General features: G+C 46.0%; 1 protein-coding gene across 1 annotated transcript in view; it reads right to left on the reverse strand.

Moving 5' to 3' along the window:
• Nucleotides 1-22,398, reverse strand: part of NHS (NHS actin remodeling regulator) — a 338,447-nt gene extending 316,049 nt beyond the window's left edge. Inside the window, exon 1 of the mRNA XM_043897610.1 lies at nt 21,194-22,398. Within this exon, the coding sequence (XP_043753545.1) occupies nt 21,194-21,740 (547 nt within the window). The 5' untranslated portion in view covers nt 21,741-22,398. The remainder of the gene's footprint in view (nt 1-21,193) is intronic.
• Nucleotides 22,399-27,079: the final 4,681 nt, after the last annotated feature.

Consider the following 27,079-nt stretch of genomic DNA (forward strand, 5'->3'; position numbering starts at 1 on the left):
AGAGGAACTAAAGAGCCTCTTGATGAGGGTGAAAGAGCAGAGTGACAAAGCTGGCTTGAAACTCAGCATTCAAAAAACTAAGATCATGGCATTCATTCCCATCACTTCATGGCAAACAGAAGGGGGAAAAGTGGGAACAGTGACAGACATTATTTTCTTAGGCTCCAAAATCACTTCAGATGGTGACTGCAGCCATGAAATTAAAAGATACTTCCTCCTTGGAAAGAAAGAAAGCTATGACAAACCTAAATAGTATATTAAACAGCAGAGACATCACTTTGCTGACAAAGGTCCATACAGTCAAAGCTATGGTTTTTCCAGTAGTCATATATGGATGTGAGAGTTGGACCATAAAGGCTGAGCACCAAAGAACTGATACTTTCAGATTGTGGTGCTGGAGAAGACTCCACATTCCCTTGGACAGCAAGGAGATAAAAACCAATCAACTCTAAAGGAAATCAGGGTTGATTCATTGAAAGGTGAAGCTCCAATACTTTGGCCACCTGATGAGAAGAGCCGACTCATTGGAAAAGACTCTGATGGTGGGAAAGATGGAGAGCAGGAGGAGAAGGGGATGGCAGAGGAAGAGATGCTGAGATAGTATCATCCACTCAATGGACATGAATTTGAGCAAACTCTGGGAGGACAGGGGAGCCTGGTGTGCTGCAGTCCACAGGGGTGCAGAGCAATGGACATGACTTAGCAACTGAACAACAACAACAAATGGATGCCTGGTGACCTTTTGAGTTTGAAGAGATCTTTGCAACCCCATGCACTATACAATCCATAGAATTCTCCAGGCCAGAATACTGGAGTGGGTAGCCTTTCCCTTCTCCAGGGGGTCTTCCCAACCCAGGGATCGAACTCAGGTCTCCTGCATTGCAGGTGGATTCTTTACCAGCTGAGCTGCAAGGGAAGCCCAAGAATACTGGATTGGGTAGCCTATCCCTTCTCTAGGGGATCTTCCCAACCCAGGAATCAAACCAGGGTCTCCTATATTGCCGGTGGATTCTTTACCAACTGAGCTATCAGGGAAGCCCTGATACGTACATATTTTATGCAATCAATATGTACATTCCATAAAAGTTGGTTTTCAATGGAATCATTATGTCCTTTTAAAACTTTCATTAGCCCTTATACTATACAAGTGACATGGAAAAGCAAAAAGGATCCCCTTTCTCAAAAAAAAATGATATAGTATAATCCCACCTGCTGGAGATAACCACTCTAATTTTCTGTATATTCTAGAGCAGTGCTTTTCAAACTATGACCTGTAGTCCATTAGGAAATCATGAAATCATTTTAGTGGGTCATGACCAGCATCTTAAAAAAGGAAACAGAAAAAAGGAGAAGAGAAGAAAATGGAATTTGAATAAAGTAGAATACAAGAGGGAAAGATAGAATAAGACAGTAAAAAAGGAAAAAAATAAATACATCAGAATGCATTAGAGAAAAATAAGTATTGTTGACAAAACTATTGTTTCAGCCACATGCATCTACTGGGTCACAAATGTAAAATGTGTTTTTCACTGTGGATCATGATATAACATTTTGTACAAAGTACTGATTTGGTATATATATTCTTCCAGACATTTTTTTCCCAATATTCCTACATCCTCTTAATAGACATGCAATAATCTGCATACTATTTAGTGGTAAGTGTTTTTACCTTTGGAATATATCATAAACATAATTTTGAGTCAATAAGTATTTATATTATTTTAATGGCAATAGATTATTTCACTGTTCCAGTATGTAGTAATGTTGTTTGCTGTGCCAATATATAGTAATGCTGCTTGTTCGATCAATTTTCTACTGCTAATCACTTAGTGTATGTCCAGCAACTCTTAATTCTAAGCAACACCGAGGCATCTATACATTCTTTTGTTCTACTTATTTTCTCAGGTTAAATTTTGAAACATCATCTCTGGCACACAGCTTTTTGATATATTAATTTCATACAGGCAACTGCCTACCAGAAAATTTATACCAGTTCACACTTCTATCAGCAGTGTCCAAAGATTATACCAACTCACACTTCCATCAGCAATGTCTGAAAGTACCCTTATATCCACCCCATTCTCATTCCCACCCCAAACCTGGTCATTATCAGTGTTTCATTTTGGCCAATTTGAGTAAATTTAAAAAATGGCAATTTATTTTAATCTGAGTTGATTAGTTATCTGAATTGAGGTCACTCACAATTAATTTATACCTGCCTTCAAGCAACACTACAGCATAAAAATAGGCAACCACTGAACTAGAAGAGAATCCTGTGTATCCAGGAGGTGAATCTTTTGGGTCTAGGTAATCAAGGCCTTAGTATTGAAACATGTATATTATCTAGGGTGAAACAGATCACCAGCCCAGGCTGGATGCATGGGACAAGTGCTCGGGCCTGGTGCACTGGGATGACCCAGAGGAATCAGGTGGAGAGGGAGGTGGGAGGGGGGATCAGGATGGAGAATACATGTAAATCCATGGCTGATTCATGTCAATGTATGACAAAAACCACTACAATATTGTAAAGTAATTAGCCTCCAACTAATAAAAATAAATGAAAAAAAAAAGATAATGATTCCTGCTACAGCCACCGCTTTCACCTTATCCAATCTACTAAGTTACAACAGAACAACGAATTAATTATAGCCAAATGTGCAGCCACTGCCTGTTCTCATCACACATCGGAAACACAGCTGGGACTCCTTGACTAGGGAACCCTTCTGTCCAGAGGCACAATCCCAGCCCTTCTGAGCATCCAAGGTCCTACCTGTATACCGTCTGTATGTTTTTTGGTTTGTTTCTTGTTTTTTTTTTTTTTTTTTTTTTTTTGCCTCTGCTTCCCCATCATAACCTGGAGGCAGAAGGCTATGGCAGTAGCAATTGGGTGGTGGTGGAGGGAGACACCAGGCCCACACACACAGGAGCTGGGCAGGGTAAGTGAAAGACTGAAGCTAACGTCACGTGTGGATCCTGGCTGAAGCCCTTTTAAGCAGTGTGCCCTTTCAGCCACCAGCAGAGCCTCAAGCCTCGAGCCTCCGTTTCCTCAACTACCAAAAAAAAAAAAATTCCACATTTGCATCACAGCAATTTGAGGGGCTTGTAATGTACCCGCAGAAAGCAGTTACACAACAGATGTTAAGGGAATGTGTGTGCGCCCATGAATCTGCTTGTTGTCCGCCTGAATACATCTAGAAGAATCCCCTTGATGACAGTCATCTCGGACAAAAAGGTAGCCATTTTCTAGAAACTCAGGAGGGGTCAGGCTACAGAAAAAATACAAAGGGTGAAGAAGAAGAAACCGTAGCCCCTTGTCCTGACTGTGCACCTCATCCCCAAGAGAAGGGTAGCTGGTAAGCAGTGGATTTAAGCACGAGGTACCCAGGTCCTCAAGAGTAAATCTGCATTCTTAAAGGCCTCTTCTTCTGCATAAAGCTCTCTGCATTTCCCATCTGATAAGTAGAGAAAAGTACATCCCACCCACCTGTCACAACCCCACTTACCACTTCTGACCATACAGAGTGCTTGCACCAGGCCTCCAGGGCTTAAAAGCCAAAAAGTCAGTTACAGTATCCTCTACATTTGAAGAAAATCTCGGTTAATGTTCCAAAGCAGTTCCCTCGTGGAAAAACTCAGCTCATTTATCCTCTAGCTGGGAAAGGGAATATAGTGAAGTACAGTCAAGTTGAAAAACCATGTTCAAATTTATTATAAAAACCCACTTTCAAAGGTGTGTCACTCAGCATCAGGGTCTCCTGGGGGCATCACACACCTTCACAGCCAAAGGAACCAAACGTTCCATCAAAACACCCAGCACCCCAGGGGGCTGCCTGGGTCTCCAGGAGGTCGCACATATTCTCAGGAGGCTCCAAGGAGACAGCTCAGACTCAAACAGTCAGGCCTGAACTCTCCCATCAGGCTCATTTCAAGCCAAAGAGTGAGGAAACCTGGGAGGTTAGTGGGGTTAGGGGGATTACACTACTCATGGGGTCCAGGACCACCAGCCTTGGCAGTGCAGTCTGGAAAGCTAGCTTATGTCAGGGGTTTGAAAGAAAGTCCAGTGGGCAGTTTTTAAGAGTTTGCTTGAAGTGAAGTGAAGTGAAAGCTGCTTAGTCGTGTCCGACTCTTTGTGACCCATGGACTATACAGTTCATGGAATTCTCCAGGCCAGAATACTGGAGTGGGTAGCCATTCCTTCTTCAGGCTATCTTCCCAACCCAGGGATCGAACCCAGATCTCTCACACTGCAGGCAGATTCTTTACCAGCTGAGCCACAAGGGAAGCCCCCACCCCGTTTACTTGAGGCCTTTTTAACCACCAGAAGCCACAAAGTTCCATCTAGTCCAGGTTGCTACTTTGTGGATCCAAAATCCAAGATCCTGAAAACAGAGTCACAAGAATAAACCCTGTTAGGGGGACAGAAAGGCTTTCCCCTCTTTGTCTCCTGCCCTTCTGAGGAAATGTTTTGTTTTCCCTAGATTCTGCATAAAATCTTGATGGTCCAGGTAACTCCTGCCAGTTCTAAAGCTAATCCCTTCAAGGGATTAGAGGACTCAGGACTCTTCCTCCTCCAGTCCCTCCCCAAAGAAAGGAAGCAATCTGAAAACCCGCAAGAATCCTCCTCCTCACAAAGGAAGAGCTGAAGCAGCACCAATAAAGATTCCAACTTCAAACTCTGATGACACAGATTTTGCAAATAACTTGAAACCTAGCTTTGTGAAGAGGCCTCATCTGAGAATCAAAATGCCCCATAGCTGTGCTTTAATAGAAAGAGAGGCAGAAAAACAAAGCAAATCACATTTGAAGCAAATCACATTTCCTTCACTTTAGACACCAAACTTGGCCATTAAGGATCAGTCATCATCTTGACACTCCAGGATGAGACTTTTGCTTAGTCCAGAAGCCAAGAGACAGAAAGGAGTAAGAATAGCTACTATCACAGTCACTGTCACAGCCTTGAAATATCTTACCAGAGAAGAGTTTTGTACAACTACAAGGCAGGGAGTTCTCACCCAAAAGAAATGTGTAGGTACATTCACCAAAAGATAGGAAATAGAATGTGCATAGCAGTATTATTCAGAATAGCTCAAAAAGGAAGTTATCCAAATGCCCATCAATAATAGAATGGACAAACTATTATGGTACAGCCATACAGAGGAATACTATATAGCAATGAAAATAAATGAACTACACCTATGTAAAACATAAATAAAATTTTGACCAAAAAAAAAAAGTTTCATGTATCGAAAAGCACATACTGGATGATTCCACAACATTAGAAGTCAAGATAATGGCCACCTGGGGATGTGTGACAGGAAAGGAAGTGTCAGGATTTCCGGAGGGCTGTGAATGCTGTTTCTCATTCCAGGTTGTAGTTAAAGAGGTGTGTCCAATGTGTAAAAATTCACTGAGCTGCAAACTTATAACTTGGGCATGTTGCTTTATAAGTAGCTCTTAAAGGTTTTACAAATATATGTATATCATTTTTATATGTGGGGAGAGAAAGAGAATGAATGAATGAATATGAATGTATTCTTTTGGTTCCAGGTAGTAACATTTCTCTAGAAACTACAATTCTGTTAACAAGTTTTTATTTCCATTTGCTTATTTGAGGAAAGCTGTTACACTGCCCTGGTCCCACACAGAAGCTCTTTATGTCTCTCAGGAAAAAAAAAAAAGACTATACAGTTTAAAGTCTCTTTTATTTCATGAAATGATGCCAAATACTTTGGAGTACTTTTGTCATCTGTTCATTTTCAGGAAAACCAGAACTTTTTTCGCCCTGAGCTGTACCTCTATGTCAGTTAGGGTCAGTTAACTGCTGTAACAAATATCCCCTAAATCTCACAAGAAGAGTTCACTTCCCCTTCATGTGAAAGCCAATCAGGTGGTGGCAGGCAGCCTTCTATGATGTAACTCTGGGACCCGGGGCTCCTTCTGTCTGACGGCTCTATCATCCCTGAGGACCTTGGAGTCTTCTGCTAAATCCTCTGCATGCAGGGAAGAAATAAACTTCAGAGGACCCTGCAGGAGCTTTTATATGCCCGTCCCAGAGTAATTACCCCTTCCACATTCCACTGGACAGAACTCAGTCACATGGTCCCAAAGGGAAAGGGAAAGAGCTGGTGAGCACCCTAGGTATCCTCTGTCACAGTCTGCTGAGATCTGTCCTCTTCTTTCTTCTGCTAGATGTTCCACACCTGGTGTCTGACTGCAGGGAGCAGAACACAAACCCTGGGCAACAGGACACGCTGCAGACTGGCCCAGAAAATGAGGGCTTGGGTGCCCACACTCAGCACCACTTCCACAACGGCACACGTGCTCAGCCAGGGCATCGGTGGAAGTCCACTCTCATTTTCACCATGCATCCAGCTGGCTGGAATATTTATGCTGGTTGAGGAGCCATAGAGGCTGAGTTTTACCCATTGTTCCATCTATTTCCTTTACCCAAGCCCCCTGATAATGATAAAACAACAGAAATAGTAGCACTGATGGCACACAGGTATTCATTAGCCCTTACTAGGTATTCTGTGTATACAGCACACGCTGCTGGACCTGTCCATGGACTGATTTACTCAATCTTCACTCAAGAAGACTGTTGTGAAGATTCTCTGTGGTTAGTCCATCCATTTCACAGATGAGGAAACTAAGACCAAAAAGACTACACATGCCCAAGGCCGCACAGCTGACAAGTATCAGAACTGAGAGAATCAGAGGCCAACATGCCCTTCTACCAGAAAGGCAGCTGGCGTCAGGAATGCAGCCTGTGATCAGGACAAAAATCCCAACCTTCCGGGTATAAACCCTGAACTCAAGCTTCCTCAAGAGGGATTGACCCAACCAAGGTGAACAGGCCACAGAAAGGAGTACAGAGCAATTTAGAAAGAAAACCAAGTCCATCCTGAGAAGTCAAGGAGGGTATACCTTTGGTTTAGGTTTTGGTGTGTTGTTTTTTTTTTTTTTTAATTTTCCTTCTCACTCAATGTGCTAAGTTGCTTCAGTCGTGTCTGACTCTTTGCGACCCCATGGACTGTAGCCCTCTAGGCGCCTCTGTCCAGGCATGCCTGGTTCTCCAGGCATGAATATTGGAGTGGGCTGCCATTTCCTTCTCACTCAATAGCTGTTTAAAAACTCAGAACTGACAAATCCATCAAGAAAACCCAAAAGGGCTTCAAAAATTTACCCTCACCAGCCAACACTCTTTTATAGCCTACACCACTCACTGTCTTTACTCAAATGTGTTTGGAAGTGCATCTCATTTCTCACTATCACCTCTCACCCTATCACGAGGCTGAGATTCGCTGGTTTTAGGCAATGGGGAAAGGGTTAAAATAAAGCCTCACAAGCAGCAACCTCATGCAACATATTTTCCTTCGTGCAATTGGATTAGTTTTAATAAGTGAAGGCTCAAACTTTGCCAGATGAGCCCTAGTGACATCTGATACCTGAGGAGGGTTCCAAAATCTCTTCTCTCACACTGAAGGCATTTAACCCAAGTGAAACTCTCCAAAAACTTTCCATGACATCCTTCCTGGTGTCTTTCCTCAGTTTGCCCACTCTCCCCCAACACTGCCCCAAACTGTGAAGCATCCTTCTCTCCTGTTTACAAGGCAGAAAGCCCTATGGTTGTCACATGGAGAAGGATCTGTGGTATTTATTCATGCTGCACTCCCCACACCACACACAAAGTTCACCTCCAGAGTCAAAGTCTTGAGAAACATGCGCCATCTTGCAAATGGAAGAACTTCAGGGGTGAGGAGGGGGCTGGCTGAGGCAGCTGAACTCTGATGTGAAATTCAAATGGAAAACACAGCTATACTCACATTATTAAAATACAGAATCAGGCTAAAGGAATGGAGTCCAGATGCACGCTGGAGAGAAACATAAATATTGATATTATATTCTAATGAACATTATGTCTCACTGGCTGTCATCCTTCCTCCTAGCTCCTAGTTCTTTCCTCCCTCAGATGTCTAGTAGCAAAAATCAAGAGTAGCTGAACTCCAGAGTACAGCTCCTTTTTTACACACATCTAAATGCACTTCAATGTAATAATAATAAATCATCTTTTAAATAACTTTCTTCATCCTCCAGCCAGGCTTCAAGCATCAGCTGAGAACAGTTGCAAATCAACATTCTCTGCTACTTAAAAATTTGCCTAAAAGTAACAAGTTCTTTTTTTCCACATCTCTTTTTAAATGCTACTTCAGCTCTATCTTAGAAAATTCCTACTTCTAAGTTACCCCTGGGGCCTCTGAGGCCAGATTCTTATCCTTGTGTCAAATGGAACTCTCCCTAACGCCTGCCACCAAGACATCATAAAGAGCCAGCGCCCTCAGACTGAAGTGAGGAAACTCCACTGTTTTCAGTTTGTGTTAGAAATCTTTTGTTGGCATTCAATCTTGTTTCTTAATTGGGGTACAACTGCCATACATTTATATTAGTTTCAGGTATACAACATAATGGTTCAATATTTGCACATATTGTGAAGTGATTGCTCCAATAAACCTAGCTAACATCCACCACACCTTACATAATTACAATTTTTTTTCTAGTGATGAGAACTTTTAAGATTTACTGTCTTAGCAACTTTCAGATATACATCATTATTGATCATAGTCATCATGCTCTGCATGGCATCCCTGGCACTTACTTAGCTTAGAACTGGAAGTAAATCTTATACATGGAATCCCCAGTTCTTAGTCTGATCCTACCAGCTAGCCCACAAGTTTCTGTGGAATCATTATTGCCCATGACCGTATTCACACAACAGCCCTGGCAGGGGCTAGGGTAAGGGCACCAGAGTTAACATGCTGCTTTCTTACCTTAAAAGAGTACTTACTCTATCTGAAGTGAGGGAACAGTTTCTATCTTAACCAGAGTGTGGGTTACACAGTGGATCCATTTGTGAAAACTCACCAAGCTACACATTTGAGGGCTGAACATTTCACTGGATGGAAATTGTACACTGACTTTTTAAAAATGACTATCAGTTAGGATGCCTTTTCCATTTTTCCAAGACAGCAAAATAAGATTAATCAAGACTCCAGGAGAAGTGCCTGCCTCCTCAACATTCAGAAATGGCTTTGCAAAACACATTAGATAGGTGAGATTTTGCTTTTGTTTCTCCTAAAAGGAGCAAGACACGCTGTAGCCTGGTTTCTTTTGGAGCAAGTCTGGTAGAGTAAGAGGGGAGGGGGGCTTTCCTCTCATTTTCAGTTTTAGGCCCATCTGTATAAGCTGAGTTGCCTAGCCCTGAACATGAAACAAAAGATGCCAACAGCTCTAAGCTGTATCCAGCTGCTTCTCGTTACTTCCACCAAACCACTACTGCTTCTCACCAGGATGGCCTCCAACTTGGACTGTCTGTTTCTACCTCTGCCTCTCTCAACAGTCTCTTCATGATCCAGTAGCCAAAGTGATGCTTTTAAACTCGAAGTCAGTCATGTTACCACTAGGCTCGAAACCCTCCAGTGAGTCCCCACTTCACTCAGCGCAAAAGGCAAAGTCCTCACTTACAGTGGCCTACTTGACAATGCCCAGCCGCCTTCCAGCCCCTCCCTCCCCCGGCCTCCTCACCTGCCACTCTCCTCCTTGCTCGTTCAACCACACGAGCTGTCCCTCCATCACACAAGGCATGCTGTCACCTCAGTGCCATGGCAGGAGCTCAAGTTTCCTCTGTTGAAACTCTTCCTCTCCGCTCGCGAACTCATTAATTCCCTCACATGTCCCCAGTCTTCACTTAAATGCTGTTTCCTCAATGAGACTCACCTGACCACCCCATCGAAAATGGCAACCTCATTCCAATCCTACGGATGGCCCTCATCCTGCGCTAGTAGCTCTTCTGCCTGTACCACTGATCACCTACTAACATGCTCTGTAATCTCCTTAAAAGTATTGGGTTTGTTGTTTATGGATTGTCTCTCTCCTCTGTAAACACTTTGTAACTTCTTATTCACTGATGAAACTCAAGGGCCTAAAGGGTGTCTGGCATATAATAAATGAGTGAATCTGGATGATAAGGTCAATTTTTTTATTCTGATACTTCTCTGCATGACAAAAAAGAAGCCACAAAGGACACAGAAATCTTAAGAGTCATCTGAAGGCGAACAGGGACAGAGCATTGCTTGGTCAGCTGTCTCCTCCCTGAGCCAGCAATTCAAAGATTCAGGCACACATTTATACTTACTTGGAAAAAATGAACACAGGCCTCCCACTCTGCATGATCCAATTTTAGTTCCAAAAAATAACAGCCAATAATTACCAGGGGCTCACAGGGACAGCTCTAAGTGCCTAAACACCTGACTCCTCGGTCCTGTCAACAATCGGATGCAGCAGGTACTGGGTTTATCCCCATGCCATAATAGATGAAGAGCCAGGACCCAGGATTTGAACCACATGATCAGACTTCAGCATCCGTTTTCTTAACCACATGTTCGCTTCCTCTCAACAATTAGATAAACCAGATACCTGACAACCTTGCTCAAACTAAGCCCAAGCACACTCCAAACGTCATGAATTCCAAACCTTTCATGAAGGTACAGAGCACAGGGACATAAGGTTCTTACCAGGTACCCTCAAAGAAAGGCAGGGACAAGCACGTGAATTCTCTGCTTTTGACAAACCAGGCACTTCGGAGTCAGAGAGATGGACTCTAGGACCCAGAGAGTCCCCTTGCTGTCCAACTTTATAGTCATTCGATGGCTGCAACACCAAAGCAGATTCCCCCAAATAAACTCTTTATCCATTATACACAAGAACATTTAAATAGCCCCTCTGATGGCTGTAAGTGAGTCCAGTTTGAGCCAGACTAACCTCATTTCCCTTTTGAGTAGGGTTATTAGACTGGGAGATCAAAGGAATGCTACAGACATATGGTATCTTGATTTCAGCAAACCATTTGACAATCACTCATGATGATAGATCTTGTGGGCAACGTGGAGAAATGTGGTTTGCATGGGAAGGTGGGGGGAGCATTCAGGGCTGCTGCAACAATGGTACCCAAGGAACAGTGATTAACAGACGTCAACTTGGAGGGATGCTGTTAGTATTGCCTGCCAGTGGGCTCTGGCCTTGAGTCCATCTGAACATTAATTTTATCAAAGATGTGGGTGATGGGCTAGAATCATGTTTATGATGTCTGCAGAGAGCAGACTGCTGTGGGCAGTAGCTGACACATTGAATCAAGATTTTAAACCATCACCACTGATTGGAAATGAAAGAGCAAAGCAAGCAAGATTCAATTTAACAGAGACAATGGGGGAGTCTTATGAAATTTAAGTTCAAAAATACCAACTACACAAATGGAGTAGAGGAAGCCACGTGTAAAAGAACTGCCACCATAAAGGATAGGGACTTGTTGGGCCATAAGAGCAATCAGGCACCAGCAGTGTCCTGCAAATGGTTAAAGCAACAAGGGCTACCTTAGTCCTAGGGGGACATCAGACAGAGAAAGGAATAGGCACACTCCTGCTCTCCACCTGTGGCAGGGGACAATCAGAGTGGATAGGACAGGAAATTTGGCATTAAGAGTGCTGGTAGAAGGAACTAAAGTTGTTTTACCTGGGATGAAGAAAACTTAGAAGTGACAATAATAGTAACCTCTAGACACTTAATGATGTCCTGGAAAAGAGATTATAAGCAGATTCCATATGGCTCCAGACAGCAGATCAGGACTAAAAGGCAGGCACTGCCAAAAGATAGATTTAGTCTCAGTGTAAGTAATGACTGTTTTAGAGTGGTAACTCACCAGTAACAAAGTTGGGATGTGGGTGGCCTTTCCTAGGAATCTTGGAGGGCATGGAAATTCAATGGGCTTCCACTTGGGACATCTTCAAAAAGAGTCCCACCTTGGGTGGGCAGTTGGATGTGATGGGTGTTAAGGTCTTTCCCAACTCTAAGATCCCAAGACTCTTCAACTCTCGTTAACTTCATTTTACTCTTGGTTAACTTTGAGAGTCCCTTGGACTGCAAGGAGATTCAACCAGTCGACCCTAAAGGAAATCAACCCTGAATATTCATTGGGAGGACAGACGCTGAAGCTGATGCTCCAATACTTTGGCCACCTGATGCAAAGAGCCAACTCATCGGAAAAGTCCCTGATGCCTGGAAAGATTGAGGGCAGGAGGAGAAGGGGATGACAGACGATGAGATGGTTGGATGGCATCACTGACTCAATGGACATGAACTTGAGTAAGCTCCAGGAGTTGGTGATGGACAGGGAAGCCTGGCATGCTGCAGTCCATGGGGTTGCAAAGAGTCAGACACGACTGAGCAACTGAATGACAACAGCTTTGAAGGACTTAGGTGTTTCATAATTGAGTGATTTTTCATCATATGGATGATCAGGTCCTCAGAGTCCTATTTCAGTACACTCAAACCTTCTCATGTTCTCACACCTGTCTTAGTCATTTACAAAGATGAGCTAGACAGGGTCTCTGCCCTTTGTGGGCTTACAGTCTGCTTAGGAGGGTTTGCCAAAACCTTATTTCAACAAATTTAGACCTTAGAATGGGAGCCTTACATTCAGAAACCATTCTCACCTCATTATCTTGTTTTCACTTGTTATCAAGATGTGATTCATAAGGAATTCTTGATGCAAAAAGAACGTTCAAGAAGTTTTGTGACTGAGGGTTTGTTCTGGGGATACTCTTCCCATGATTGTTTTTAACAGAGTGTCTCGCAAAATCTTGTGGTTCACGATTTTCATTAGAGTAAAAAGAAATTCAACTGAACTATCAAAAAAAAATTCCAACTACATTTAAAATTGTCTTTGTTATAAAATTTCAAAATATTGGGAATTCCCTGGTGATCCAGTGGTTAGGACTCGGCACTTCCACTGCTGTGGGCCTGGGTTCAAGCCCTGGTGAGAAAACTAAGATCCTGAAACCCACAAGAGTGGCAAAAAATAAATAAATTCAAAGTCAGTGATCTTTAAGATGTTTGGGCTAACATGGGACAACAGGAAAGATGCCATGTGTAATTGGAACTTAAAGGTGATGACTATTGTAGAAACGAAGCCCTGAGATTGAAGATGTGTCTGAGTGCTTCTGTGGAATTTACACCTTCCTGATGGCATTGTGTAGAAAACACTTCCACAAACACAAAGAGAGAAATCTTTACTGTTACCATCTTAGAAATATCAGCCCAACAGAATCGCAAGTACTTCCTAGGTAAAATAGTTCAGTAGTTTTGATTTAAAAGCCCAATCCAGTACAACAAGAAAAGTCGAGGAAGAAATGTGTTGCTGTTACTGGTTATGAGGAAGTTACACCCATGGATTATTAACCTTTGAAAGATTGCTTTCTTCTCAGTTGCTCTACAAGAGGTTTTAAAGCAGCTTTCGGTAGAGCTGTTCGGATTCCATAATGTCTCAGAAAAACTTGCTGAGTAGAGCCAGGAGGAAAAGACACCTAACCACAGCGACAAAAACATCCCTCCCCCCCAAAGAAAACCCACATTAACCAGACTGTAAAGGGGTTTTGTGAGTGGTAGAATGAACAGAATGGGGAGGAAAGGGATCACCCTTCCAAAAGCAGGCTGAAGCCATGATGAGTGTTGCCACACCAAACCCAAATGAACGATTCACCCCACGTGTTACTTCTTAGACTACTTCTGGCTTTAGCAGTTTGGGGCTCAGCTGTGGCTGAAATTATGCATTCCAAATAGGGAGCATGGATCTCTTGGGGCCATCACTGGCCCAATTCCACAGGAAGACAAATGGCACTCTCAAAGGCTGGCTGACAGAACGCCAAGGAAATGACGGAGTGTGTCTTCATCATTATAGGCCTGAGTTTGCTTTGGGCCCCTTCTCACCTCTGAAGCACTGAAGACCTCCTCCCACCCCAATAAGAGGTTTGAACTGAGAGCCCACTTAAGGGTGGTAAGTTATATCCAGACCCACCACCAAGCGTCTGGAAGGGTGTGCCCATGTGGCAAATCTAATAATCCTCAGGAAAGAAGTTTAGGGAAAAAGAAAGAGAAGCGTGACCTCTACCATACTCTCGGTCCCAGGTCTTCATCTTCACAGTTCAAAGATTAAACAGACTGTTCTGGCATGGGTTCTCCCAGACCTTATGAGCGCAAGTGCAAGCTCAAGGGCAAGAAGGTTTTATGGGAGTTGACCCCAGGGAGCACCCATAGGTAAGAGATGGGGAAAAGAAGGCAGAGAATACACAGTGTGTCTGAAGACAAGTCACTACAGTGAGCAACTGCAGCTCAGTCCTCTGGTGAACTCTGAAAGATGGTACAGAACATGTCTTGGAGCTCTCTCATCCAAGGAGCAAGGAAGCAGGGCCACTGGTCCCCCAGTGTCCTATCCATAACTGGTTGAGTACTGCTTCAAGGGCATTAACTCACTGGCACTTCTGAATTGCCCTCTGCTCAGGGCCTAGCATGGTCCATCAGGCAGAAAAAAAAAGAAGCCCTAGGCACAGTCACAGGAGTTAGCAGTAAGTAGCCTTCAGAATGAGAGGTGAGGACTGAAGGAATCTAGCAGAGCACCCACACAGTCTGCTGTCCATAAGGAGAAAAGCTAAGATAAAGGTTAGCACACAGTCCTAGAAAATTTGCAGGTGGAAGGCAGCAGGCAAGGGATCAGATTCCACTGTGATGAGAAGATGACAACTCCACAGATTAGCCAAGAAAGCACAGAAATGAGCCAGTGAAATGTTCCAGAGAGAAGAGCAGTATACACACTGGCCTGAAGAACAAGAAAGCCTGGAGAATTAGGGAACAGCCAGTAGAACTCAGTGTGACTGGACTGGGGTGGAAGGTGGGGAAGGCAGGGAGGGACATGACAAGTGGACAGAAGCATATTGATTTAAACATTGGAACTGCTCTAGATTTGTGCAGCCACTCATGGGAGAAAAGTCTAATGTTTGCAAATATAGTTTGTGCACTGAGACCTGGACCCTAATTCTAGGCTCCAGCACTTTCCAGCTGTTACTACACAGAGTAAGTTGTTAACTCTCAGTAAAGTAGGAAAATAACGGGACAATAACTCTCATAGAGTCATTGTGAAGATTCAATACAATGATTCATACAATGATCTTAGCACAAGGCTTGACATAGAGCAGAACTCAATGAATGTTAGCTAAAAAATAAAATCAATCTACTTGTTAGATAACAAACGTGTCACTGTAGTAAAATGGGGAAATGATGGTCTTTTCAGTATGTGGCAATGGATTAATTGTGCATCCACAGGGAAAAATGCATCTTGACCCCTTCTTCACACCATGTGTAAATATCAATTCCACGTGAATCATGGATCTAAATGACAAAGTCCAAACAAAAATAACTTCTAGAACATAGAAGAATATCTTCATGACCCTGGGGTTAGTGAAGAATTTAAAAACAAATAAAACAGAGCACAAAGAACACTAACCATAAAGAAAAGGATCCATAAAGTGGATTACATAAAAACAAGAACTTCTGCTCACCAAGAGGTAACACTAAGACAGTGAAAAGGCACATGACAGAGAGACGGTAATTGCAGTATCTATAGCTCACAAATAACTTACATCCACAACTCCTACAAGAGAAGGAAAAAACATACAAAGAACCATATTGAAAAACGAAGAAAAAATGAGGAAAAGAGAATATTCAAGTGGTCAAAAATACATATGAAAAGGTCCTCAATCTTATAAGCCATCAGTGAAATGCAAATTAAAACCACAATGAGATTTTTATTAGCTGCCTACAGAGTAGCTACAATTAAAAAGACCATACCAGTGTTGGTAAGGACATGGAGCAACTGGAACTTGCATATACTTCTGGGAGTATAAATTGGTACCACCAGTTTAGAAAACTGTTAGGCAGTAGCTACTAAAGCCAAACGTATATATCCCCTTTGATCTAGCAATTCCACTTTTAGACAGATTCCAAACAACTGTGTATTTATATATGTGTGTGTGTGTATTATATTCCAAACATAAGCCCACCAGAAAGCACATAGAAAAACATCTGTGGTGCTAGCCCTACCCTGGAAATAACCCAAATATTCATCATTAGAACAGACCAACAAATGGTGGTATATGCACACAATGGAATTTTATTCAGCAATGAGAACGAACAATCTACTGTATATACAACAGCATGGAAGACTCTTACAAATTTAATATTGGGTGAGGAACACGAGACACTTAAAGGTATATACTATGTGACTCCACTTACACGAAGTTCAAAAACAGGAAAACCTAATTGATGGAGGAAGTCTTCCCTTGGGGAAGAGGGTAGTGACTGATACAATGGGCCTTGGGAGGGTGGTTCAAGATTCAGCAATGTTTTCTTTCTTGATCTTGGCAATGGTTATGTGAGATGCTCACTTTATGAAAGTTAACCAAGCTATAAATTTATGGTCTGTGCCCTTTTCTGTCGATTTCCCCAGTGGCTCAGCAGTAAAGAATTTGCTTGCAATGTAGGAGCCACAGGAGATGCGGGTTCAATCCCTGGGTTGCAAGGATCCTCTGGGGGAGGGCATGGCATTGCACTCTAGTATTATTCCCTGGAGAATCCCAGGGATAGAGAAGCCTGGTGGGCTACAGTCCACAGGGTCGCAAAGAGTTGGACACAACTGAGAGACTTAGCATGAATTTTCAGCTTCAATATAAAAAGTACTTTAAGACTCAGAAACTAAATACAATCAACAGCAACCCAAAAGCCAATGTCATTCAAATGTCTCAGGATGAACAGTTTGGAGTTGAGGCCTATGAAATAATTTCAAAATCTCCAGTTTTAGTGACCGAAAAGCTGGACTGAGTCCATGTTTATGACCGTAAGTCTCAGAAGGCTCTCCATACAGCCAGGGAACCCCTCCATACTTCTTTCCTGCATCCACATTCCCTTCCTGAGACAGCACTAATGCCTTGTCCTCTCTCCTCACATTACCAACACCCTCTCAACTGATTATCTCTCCAAGAAAGTCAGAGAAAAGAGATGGACTTGGGTAAGAACACCCCATCCCACTGCTACCAGTTCACCAGTCCACCTGTCCCTCTGCCCATATGTGTCATCTTCCCTCCAGTTTCTATGGGCGACGGTGCTCTGATCCCTTTCCCTCTCAGCCTCTTAAGGACTTCCATAATTATCCAGTTCTTTTTCCAGCATCATCAATTCTTCCCTCTCCATGGAATCTAAACATGCCTCAATATCAACACCTTTTATGAAAATCTCCCTGGGCCCTGCATTCCCCTCCAGCCACGATTCCATTCCCCCCTACCTTCACAGCAACACTCCTTACAAGAGCTGTCTGTGCTTGCTCTCTCCTCTTCCACTTCTCCTGTTCTCTTCATCCCCTCTTATGTGGCCTTCCTCTCTACCCCTCCACTGAAATGGCACTTAGCAGGGCCACTCATTGCTAACAAGGTACCAGACTCAGTGGTCTTACATCAGCACTCATCTTCCTCTCAGAACCATTTGACCAAAATGATTCCCCCTCCATTCCTGAGACACCTCCTCCTGGCTTCCATCATACCACTCTCCTGATTTTCCTTCTAGCTTGCTCACTGCTCTTTCTTCTCTACTAAACTTTCAAAGTTGGACTGCCCTAGGGTAAGTCTTGGCCCCCTTTTCTTTACTCTCTACCTGGTCCTGAGCTCCAGGGTTTCACATATCATCTCTGCCCTTACATCTCGCATCTGCATCTCCAGCCTGGACCTCTCTCTTGAGTTCTGAATTCACACATCTAATTGTCTTAGATGTAAGCATCTCACGTTAACATAGCACAAACAGAAAAGTATCAGTTCCACTACCCTCTACCCCAACCATAAAAGATCTACTCTTACATAAACCTTACCCATTTTTGGAAATGGACCTTCTATAAGCTATTCAAGGAAAAAAACTCACTAGGAGTCATCCATAATAATTATTATTTTCTGCTCTTATACCATGTAACCAATCTAATTGGTAAGTCCTGTCAATTCTATCTGCAGAATGAATTTACAATCTGAGCCTTTCTCACTGTCTATTGAGTTCCAGCCATGGGCACCACTTGCACTGTCTAACTGGTCTACCAGCCTCCAGACTTGCCTCCAGAGTGACTTTGCTGAAGTGTGTGTCAGATGATATCACCCCTGCAAAAACCACTCCTGTCTGTCTCAGGGCAACAGGAAGCAGCTATCCAAGGATGAAGCAGCATGGACAATGGTGACATGGGTGGAAAGGCTATACAGGGGTATGGAGGCATCCAGACACATTCAAGGAGGGAGAAGAAGGAAGTCCGGTCACTTTTAGGCTTCTTCTCCCTTTGAAACCCCCTTAGGCTTTGAGCAACGCTGAAGGGAGACGCATAACATAGCAGATGCCACTGGTTCTCCACCCACACACAGCCCCTTTCCCCTTCCCAGGTAACCCCAGCAGAGATTCCCAAACACACCACAGACATTTTATTTTAAATATTTATTTACTTGGCTACACGAAGTCCAAGTTGTGGCATGCGGGATCTTCACATCTAAAAGGTCCCGCGTGCCACACCACAGACTTTTGACACCTCTCCGCATGGCCCAGGAGCCTGCTGAGCCCACACCTGGGGTGGGTCTCAGGAGTCAGGGAATTCAGGCTCCAAGTGCTCTCATCAGTGAGTGGTGGAAGTTGATGGAGAAATACTCCAGCTTCCTCATTCCTCAGCGGAACACTTCCGGGTATGTGCTGGATTGAACCCCAGTTGCCCACTCCCCTACTCATTCCCCGTGCTTCATGGGATCCCCTCTCAAAGAAACTCCTTGCACAGAAATCCTTGTCTCCACCTCTGCACACTAAGAAGCCCAAATTAAGACACAATACTGTGTTTCTCCTCCCAAAGGTAATGCCTTTATGACATCAAACAGGAACAATGTCATCCTAAATTTATATGGACAAAAGAAGAGAGAGGTATGGGTACAAAGCATGGAGATCATGTTTTAGAAAAATGTAAAAATAATAGGAGATTTTAAGTCTATCCCTTTTATTATATGAGATCCATCTTTATTTATTTATTCATATATAAATACATATAAATAGAGTATGAAAGAAAGTGAAAAGTGAAAGTAGTCAGTCCTGTCCAACTCTTTGTGACCCCGTGGACTGTAGCCCACCAGGCTCCTCTGTCCACGGAATTCTCCAGGCAAGAATACTGGAGCGGGTTGCCATTCCCTCCTCCAAGGGATCTTCCGGACCCAGGGACTGAAACCAGGTCTCCCGCACTGTGGGCAAATTCTTTACCATCTAGGCCACCAGGGAATCGCCTAAACTGAGTATATGTTCATTATATGTTCATCACTTGTAAGCACACACCAAAAATCCCTTTTTATCCATTAACCATTAGTCTGTACTCCAAACAGTGTAAAGGATTGTATTAAATTCTGGGTACATAACTACCCACCCCTGCCTCTAAAGAAAAAAGGGAGAAAACTCATTCTGCTCCAGTGTTGAGTTTCACTTATGAGAAATCTCATTTAAGGGGCAGTGTGTGTCACACACACACACAGGAAATGTATGCAACACACACACACACACACAGGAAATGTATGCAACACACACACACACACACACACACACACACACACACACACACACACACACGAAATGTATGCACCACTCAACAGTCTGCAAAACTTCCCTCCACTCCTTTTGAAGTGAAATCACCACTCCCCCGACCGCACTCCCTAGATATCAGCGCTGTTGAAAGTGAAGGGCCTGTCCCTGCTGTGTGGTTTGGGGTAAAAAAGGAGGTAGGATTAAAGCGCTCATTTCAAGTCCCAAAAGTAAAATACGACTTGGCCCACGGCAGTCCTAATTCTTTCCAGAACTCATCCCCGGAATTGCCCTTTAAACAACCAGTCATTAACCCAACTCCGGGTCTTTTATAGCTGCGAAAACCGATCGCGCACATCATTTATTCATTACGCTTATTATTATTGTTATTGCAGAAAGCAGCGAATCCCCGGGCCGGGGTTCAAAGGGGTTTTACTTTATTTTATTTTGGGGAAGGAGGGCAGTGCTCGAGCGGGAAGGGTTGGTTAGAAGGCTGGGCCAGGTTGCAGGGCAGAGGTGCCCGGAAGTCCCCGGGGAAGAATGCCGAGAGCGCCCCCGCCCCGCGCGCTCAGCGGCCACCGCGCACCGGCGCAGCTGCTGCAGCAACCAGGGAAGCTTCTTATGTAAGTCAGAGCCGCTGACATCACCTTCGCTGTGAGCGTCGCAGCCGCTGAACTAGGCGCCAAAGGACCGGCATGCTAGCCTAGGGCCCCCGCCCACCGTCCGCTCGGTTCTAAATGACTCCGACACCTTCTGATTTGGCCAACAGTGCGCCAGGGGACCCTCCTGAGCGCCAGAATTACATTTATTGGGAGCCCTGGGATGTCGCAAGAGTGAAGTTAACAGGCAGCAAAGGTGCCCAGGGGTCTTGCACACTCGGGTGAAATTGGATGAGAGTACATGTTGGGGTGGGGGGTGGGAGTGGGGCGCGGAACACCTCCAAGATTCTTGGAGGGCAGATGGCAGAGAGAGTCAGTCAGTAGGAACCCTGTTGTGGTCAGGGCAGGAGAGATGCCCAAGGGTCTCCTCGACCTCCCCAGGGTCCGGGACACTTCTCCCTCCACGCCCTTCCCAGGCCACAAGGCTGGAGCAGAGCGCTTCGGAGTTCACTCCGGGAGGCGTGCGGCGCAGCGCTATGGCGCACACAGGCGCGGGGCACAAGTTCGGAGCTCGGTGCAGCCCCTGAGGTCACAAGAGGGCCAAAACTGCCACAGCAGAGCAGAAGCCCTAAAAGGCCACTTTACTTCCCTAGCCCCCCCCCCCCCCCAAGCACGCGCTGGGGTGGGGGTGGGAGGACTACACAGGGCTCAGGACGGGCTGTTGGAAACCACAGAAGTAGCACCAACCCTCTGCCTCCCGGGGAGGGAAGGAAAAATCGAGCCCTAGAAGTCAATGACAGACCCCTCACCCTCCTCTGTCCCCATAAATGCTCCCTCTCTGTCCACCGCTGCCTTTGAGGTCAGAGACCGCCCCCTTTAACTTTCTCCCCTGGCGTCTGCATCCCTCACCCGAACTCCGGGAAGACTGGGGTGAGTCCCAGGGGAGGGGAGGGATGGGGAAGCAAGAGTAAGGTGTAAACCGCAGCAGGCGCGGCGCCGCGGGGCTGGGATTGCGGCGACCGCGGAGGGCGCGAGGGTGCGGCGCCGGAGCGAGCGCTAGGCGGGCGGACCGCGCGGGTACTCACGCACTGCCTCCTGCTTGGGGTCCAGCGTGCCGAGCACGCGCTGCACGCCGCCGAGCTTGCCCTGCAGCGCCCAGACGCGACGGTGGGTGAGCTGGATGTCGCTCTCGAGCTCCTGGAAGAGACTGCACGCGTGCCGGGCCACGTCCGAGAGCTGCCGGAGGACGCGGGCCAGCGCCGCGTTGCTGACCGCGCACAGGTCCAGCATGAGCAACACCGCGGTGGCTGCCGCTGAGGACGCCTCGCCAGCCACAGACGCCGCCTCCAAGACCCCTGCCACGCACTCCTCACCCGCCGCGGGCGCCTCTCCGTGCGGTGGCGGCGCCTGGTCGGTTGGCGCGGGCAGCGGCGGCCCCGGAGGCGCGGGGGGTGCGCGGGGAGGCTCCTCTGGCCCCGGCGCCACGGCCTCGTCCCGTCGGCCGGGCAGCTGCAGGGGCGGCGGCGGCGGCGGTTCCGCGCTCCCTCCGATCGCGTCCTCCGCCGGGTCAGGCGCCGGGCGTCGCTGCCGGCACAGCCACTGCGGCTCCACGATCCGCTTGGCGAAAGGCATCCCGCGCAGCCGGGCCGCGACTTTCTGGTCTCCTCAAAGCACCCCTGGCGAGTGGGGAAGCGGGCGCGCCCACCTGGGTGGAGAGGCGGCTGGAGTCCAGGGAAGGTGCGTTCGGGCAGTCCAGATATGCAGGGGGCTCCTCGCTCACCTGGCTTCCTCCTCTTCCCCGCCCTCCTCCTCGTGCACCGTTCCCTGAGTAGGATGACAAGCACCGGGCAAAGAAATCCCGGGGCGCGCCTAGGCTCTCCTCACTTGCTTCCAACCCGGGTCGGCTGGCTCAGCTCCATCATTCCTGCGCTCGCCGCCGCCGCCGCCGCCCCGGCCGCTGCCGCCGCCACCGCCTATATAAATGGGCGTGTGTGTATGTGTGTGTGTGTGTGTGTATGCGCGCGCGAGCACGCGCACGCGCGTGTGTCTGGGTGGGTGGGTGGGTGTGAGTGTGTGCGCGCGCCTCAGTTTGAAAGTACTCCGGCACAGGCCTCTCCCCGCGCGCCCGTCGGCCGCTCCGGGGAGCAATTGCGCCCGGGATCTCTCGCCCTCTCTGGGCGGGGAGGTGGTTTCGGAAAGGCGCTTTGAAAACCCGGAGAGAGGAATCTGCCTCAGCCCAGGCGCAGGAGGCGGCGCGGGGGCGGTGGGGCGGACGCAGGGCAGGGGAGGGGAGGGGGAGAGGCCGGGGCGAGGGGGCGCAGCGCCCTGTGCGGCCGCTGGGAGTCACTGGTGGCCTCACCTCTCCAGGCTTGTTCTGATGCAAAGACACTTCCTAGCCTCGGTGGGGTTAGGATTGAGACTGTCAGCGTGGTGGCGGCTGGGAGTCCTCAAGTTGGGGTTGGGGGTGTAAGTGCGGAAGAAGGAGGTGGGGTATTGGGGATGCAGCAGCTTTGACGTGTTGGAGCAAGTTGCTTCCGCCAAATTCCAGCTCTGAGCAAGTCCTTTGCGTTCCTAGCAGGGAAAACTGGGCTGCCCCTCAGAGTGCATCCTGGTGTGGCCAGACCGGCAAACGTGCAGCTTATACCACTTCCTGGGTATTCGTCTGCCGCTGGGTTGGACCAGGTCTCTATAGAACATCATGAATGAGACCCAAACCACCCATGAGCAAAACCCCAGAAAACTGCTTGCAGAACTCATTGACACGTCAGGTGGGATAAGCCAGATTACCTCCCTGTCACCCTACTCTGCTGATCACACACAGGGATGTTAAAGCTCTCCATCACAGAGCTGATGATTCACAGAAGAAAATAAAGTTTCCCCCTCTGGTTAACTGAAAGGTGTAATTTCTAAAAAGGTATGTACAGTATTTCGATTGCACCAGTCTAAGGCTGGATGCTGTCAGCCTAAAAGCTAAAAAAGAGTTTGAGAAATGTTAATAAAATGCATGCCTTCATCTCTCCAAAAAGAATACTGTAAAAATATTTTTTTTATTTTAAAGCCACAAGCCAGATCTTGGGAATGCAGACTTCATTTCATGTGTCTAAAGAGAACATGGAAAAAATATGTTTTATGGCAACAATAAAGCCCTCCAGACCTGTGGTGGGGTCTCCTCTCCACTCTCCCTGCCTTTATAGCAGCAGCCTGCATAAGGCCCCACACTCGGCACTCTGGATGGGCTCACACTTAAGTTATAAAGGCTTCAACAGACACCCCTCTCCTACCTCAAAAAATAACATTTTTGTCAAGACAGTGTCCTTGTTCATAAAAGATCCAGACTGAGGATGTGGGGGTAAAAGGACATGATGTCTTCAAGGTACACATGGAAGTAGTCCAGTAGCAACAAGAATGATGGTGATAATGTATATGGACAAAGAAGGAGAAAAAGAAAACAGGACAAAATGTGCAAAATAGTGAGTCTAGGTAAAGGGCATATTGGGATTCATGGTACATTTCCTGAAACTTTGAGTCTGTTTCCAAATAAAAAGTGAAAAAAGAGAATATTCTGGAAAAGCATCTTTTGGGAGTTTGTTTGTTTATCTCACAAATCTAAAGAGCTTAGAGCTGGCTGTTTTCAAATTCAGCTTGACTTTTTAATATGTTCACAATTCTGAACATGAGTTCTTCTAGGTAGCCAAGCCACCCGCTCCTCCCTAAACACTGAGGCAGAAGGAATAATGAGGGTATATAAAAGCATCCAGTTAGGGGGCCTTGCAATGGGTCTGCCCCACATCTCACTGCCCTCCCCTGGCACTGCCCTAGTCGTAGCCTTCAGGGGCCAGTGCTGCGAGGCCAGCAGGACATGACCAGGGTGATGAGCAGGGTGGGGTCTCATTCCTAAGGGGAGCTTCAGATTATTGGGGAATTCCTTCCTTGGCCCTGACCACCAGACAGAGGTGATTGAAGGGGAGGACAGAAAAGTCCCCATGGGGAGGGGAAGCTGTCCTCCAGGCCCAGGAGGGGTAGAATTCCAGGAAGTAATTAAGTTCGCGGACAGGCTAGCTACCTTGGTGTCTGCCCCAAAGTGGTCAGCAGAGTCAGGACTTCAAAACGATTCAAAGTACAGTTCGGCTGTGTGAAAAGGGAAACTTTTTGTCATCTCCTGGTGACATCTCCTGCTCATGTGCTAAATAAAGCCACGTGGACAAAGTAAAAAGCTTTGATTATGGCTATTGATCTCCTTCATTCTCAGTGGCCCCCAAAACCTCCTCTGGTAGCCTGCAGGGACCTCTCAAGGTCACTTCAGCATTTTCGTCTTGATAAGTCTGAAGGATAGCTTTCCTTTCAAAGTCACCAAAAATAAAACTAATACAAATTAAAATATGCATTCATACTGGTGGGCTGATGTGTTTCTCAGTCCACTGGAAGGTGTGAATAAAGGCACTTTTAGAGAAGTGATTGTTAGGCTTCCCAGACACTGTCTAAATAAAAACTGTGTGCTAGCTTTTCAAGGGCAACTTCAGACCACCTCGGGCCTCACCGTATCCGTCCCACTTCAAACTTCACCCCCGCCACCCCCCCCCGTCCCACCCAACAGCCACGGTTTTAGTTTGGTTCCTACTTCATAGAACTGAAACACTGAAATCATGTCATCATGAGGGGGTGCATGAATATTCTTTGTGCCAATGAATTTTCCATACATCCAGGAGCTGTCGCTCTTATTCAAATCTCAGATTGCCCCATTTGACTCCGGGTTTTCCCACAAAAAGCTCTGATGAAAACAAGATTGACATCTGAAGCCAGACTGTTACATCTACTTATGTGCGTGTTCATCTCTCTGGATCACGATCCCCTCCCCCCCGCCCATGTACACATATTTATCACCAAGAGCTTGCAGCCAAAAGGGGAAGAAAGGAGGCATTTTAAAATGACCCCACTGCTGAAGTCCCAGCAGTCATTCATGCAGCTCAAAGGCCAGCACAATCCTCCCATAAACTTAAATGTTCGGTCAGTATAAACCTTATGCCATTATAAAATGAACGAAGTATACTGTGTCCACCCACCGCCCAGTTACACTATCCAGGGGGGGCCATAGTCTTTGCTGAAGGACTGGCATGGAGGGGCCACCCAGCCCCTTGGCCTCCAGCCTGGCGAGCCTCACACTCCGCAGAGCCGTCAGCAAGCAGCCCCTGGAACCTCACAAGCAACCAAGCAGAAATTCCCGAAAAATTCTTCACCAAAAATGTCTGTTCTGTTTCAAATACCCCGGCATAGATGCTGCACCGCCATTATTTGTACTTGAAAAATACTTCTTTTGTCCAAGAAATCCCAGGAGACACATGGGCTTGTTAGAATAACCATGTAATTATAGTGACTGGAGTCTCCCTCCCTCCACTCGGTGGCACCTATTCCTCTTTCATTCACTCCTAAAAGTCCCACCACTAAGTAAAAAGCTATTAAATAAAAACCATTTTCAGTTGGTTTACTGGTCAAAATTATAAGCCTCCCATCTCAAGCCAAGTTACCTAAACCATTTTGCAATAGGAACATCTATCAAGTTTACATAAGGAAAAAGCAACAATTAGAAAGTAAATGAATGAGGTTTGTCCACAAAACGTAATGTGAAGATATCTTGTAATGGGGGTGCCTTCCACTTGCCAAAGGTGGAAGCACAGATTTCAGAGTTTGGAGCACGGAGTGGAGAATAAATGAGAAGCTGCCATTCTTGGGAAACTACTGGAGAGTCATATGGTTCACATTCAAGCAGAACACTTTTTGGAGCTCACGGTTATCCTAGGCTCAAACTGCACCCACAAATAAAGTTAGAGCACAGAAGAACACCTTGGGGGCAAAAGAAAAGCTGAAGGTGGGAGAGCCGTGAAACACATGGGCAGAAGGCATCCGCACGGCCACAGGGAAGGCTGCAGAAGGTATTACTGGCCTCTCGCTCCACATCAGGGCTCCCAGGGATCTTCTCCCCAGTGCTGTGTTATTTGCTGAGCTCTGAGATTCCCCCGTTCCCGCTCTCCTTTAGCTGTGCTGGGGCACGGGAGGAAGCCAGAAGCCCATGCTTATACACCGTCCCGTTGGAACCAGCATGCTTTCTCCCAGATCTGTGGTTCACAGCATGGACATTATGTCCAAAGCCTTCTTGAATTAGTTTCTGAAACTCAAAAGTTCAAGTTCTTCTAGTTCAAGAACCTTAAATTTGGTCTTATGTACCCATGTTCCCAGGGCTTCCCCGGTGGCTCAGTGGTAAAGAATCCGCCTGGCCAATGCAGGAGACATGGGTTTGATCCCTGGGTCAGGAAGATCCTGGAGAAGGAAACGGCAACCCACTCCAGTATTCTTGCCTGGGAAATCCCATGGACAGAGGAGCTTGGTGGGCTACAGTCCATGGGGTAGCAAAAGAGATATGACTTAGTGTCTAAACAACAACAACAATCCATGTTCCCAGGAAACACCAGGGGGGAAAATTCATTAAATATCAAAATGTGAATCCACCGTACACCTAAATTCAGGTACCTGCCTATTGACAACTATCATGTGTATAATTTCCAGGGCGGGGGGTGGTGAAGCTATATACCACAACAGAAGGATTTCCTTTGTTTTAGTTTGTACTTTTCTTCCTCAAAATCTTCATCTAGTTTATGAAGTATGCAGGACACAGCATTTTGTTTTTGTTTTTTTTTTCCCCTGCATTTTACTGGCAGGGAAACATGGGCAGAAAAAAAATCATGCTATTAAATGGTTTTCCCAAAATGCCAAAGACAGCAAATCCAAAGACTGTTCCAACCAGCCTTTTTATCTTTCCTGCAAAGAACTGTTGATTACTCACATTGTTTCCAATGGGAGAGATTTCAACTTCTTTCTTATCTTCAAAAATCCTAGCCTCACATTTTAAAACTGAATATAATTTTAAACATGCTAAATCTGGATCTAGTCAGAACTGCAAATACATCAAAATAACGGAC

Source organism: Cervus elaphus, chromosome X, assembly GCF_910594005.1.
Source record: "Cervus elaphus chromosome X, mCerEla1.1, whole genome shotgun sequence".
NCBI lineage: Eukaryota > Metazoa > Chordata > Mammalia > Artiodactyla > Cervidae > Cervus > Cervus elaphus.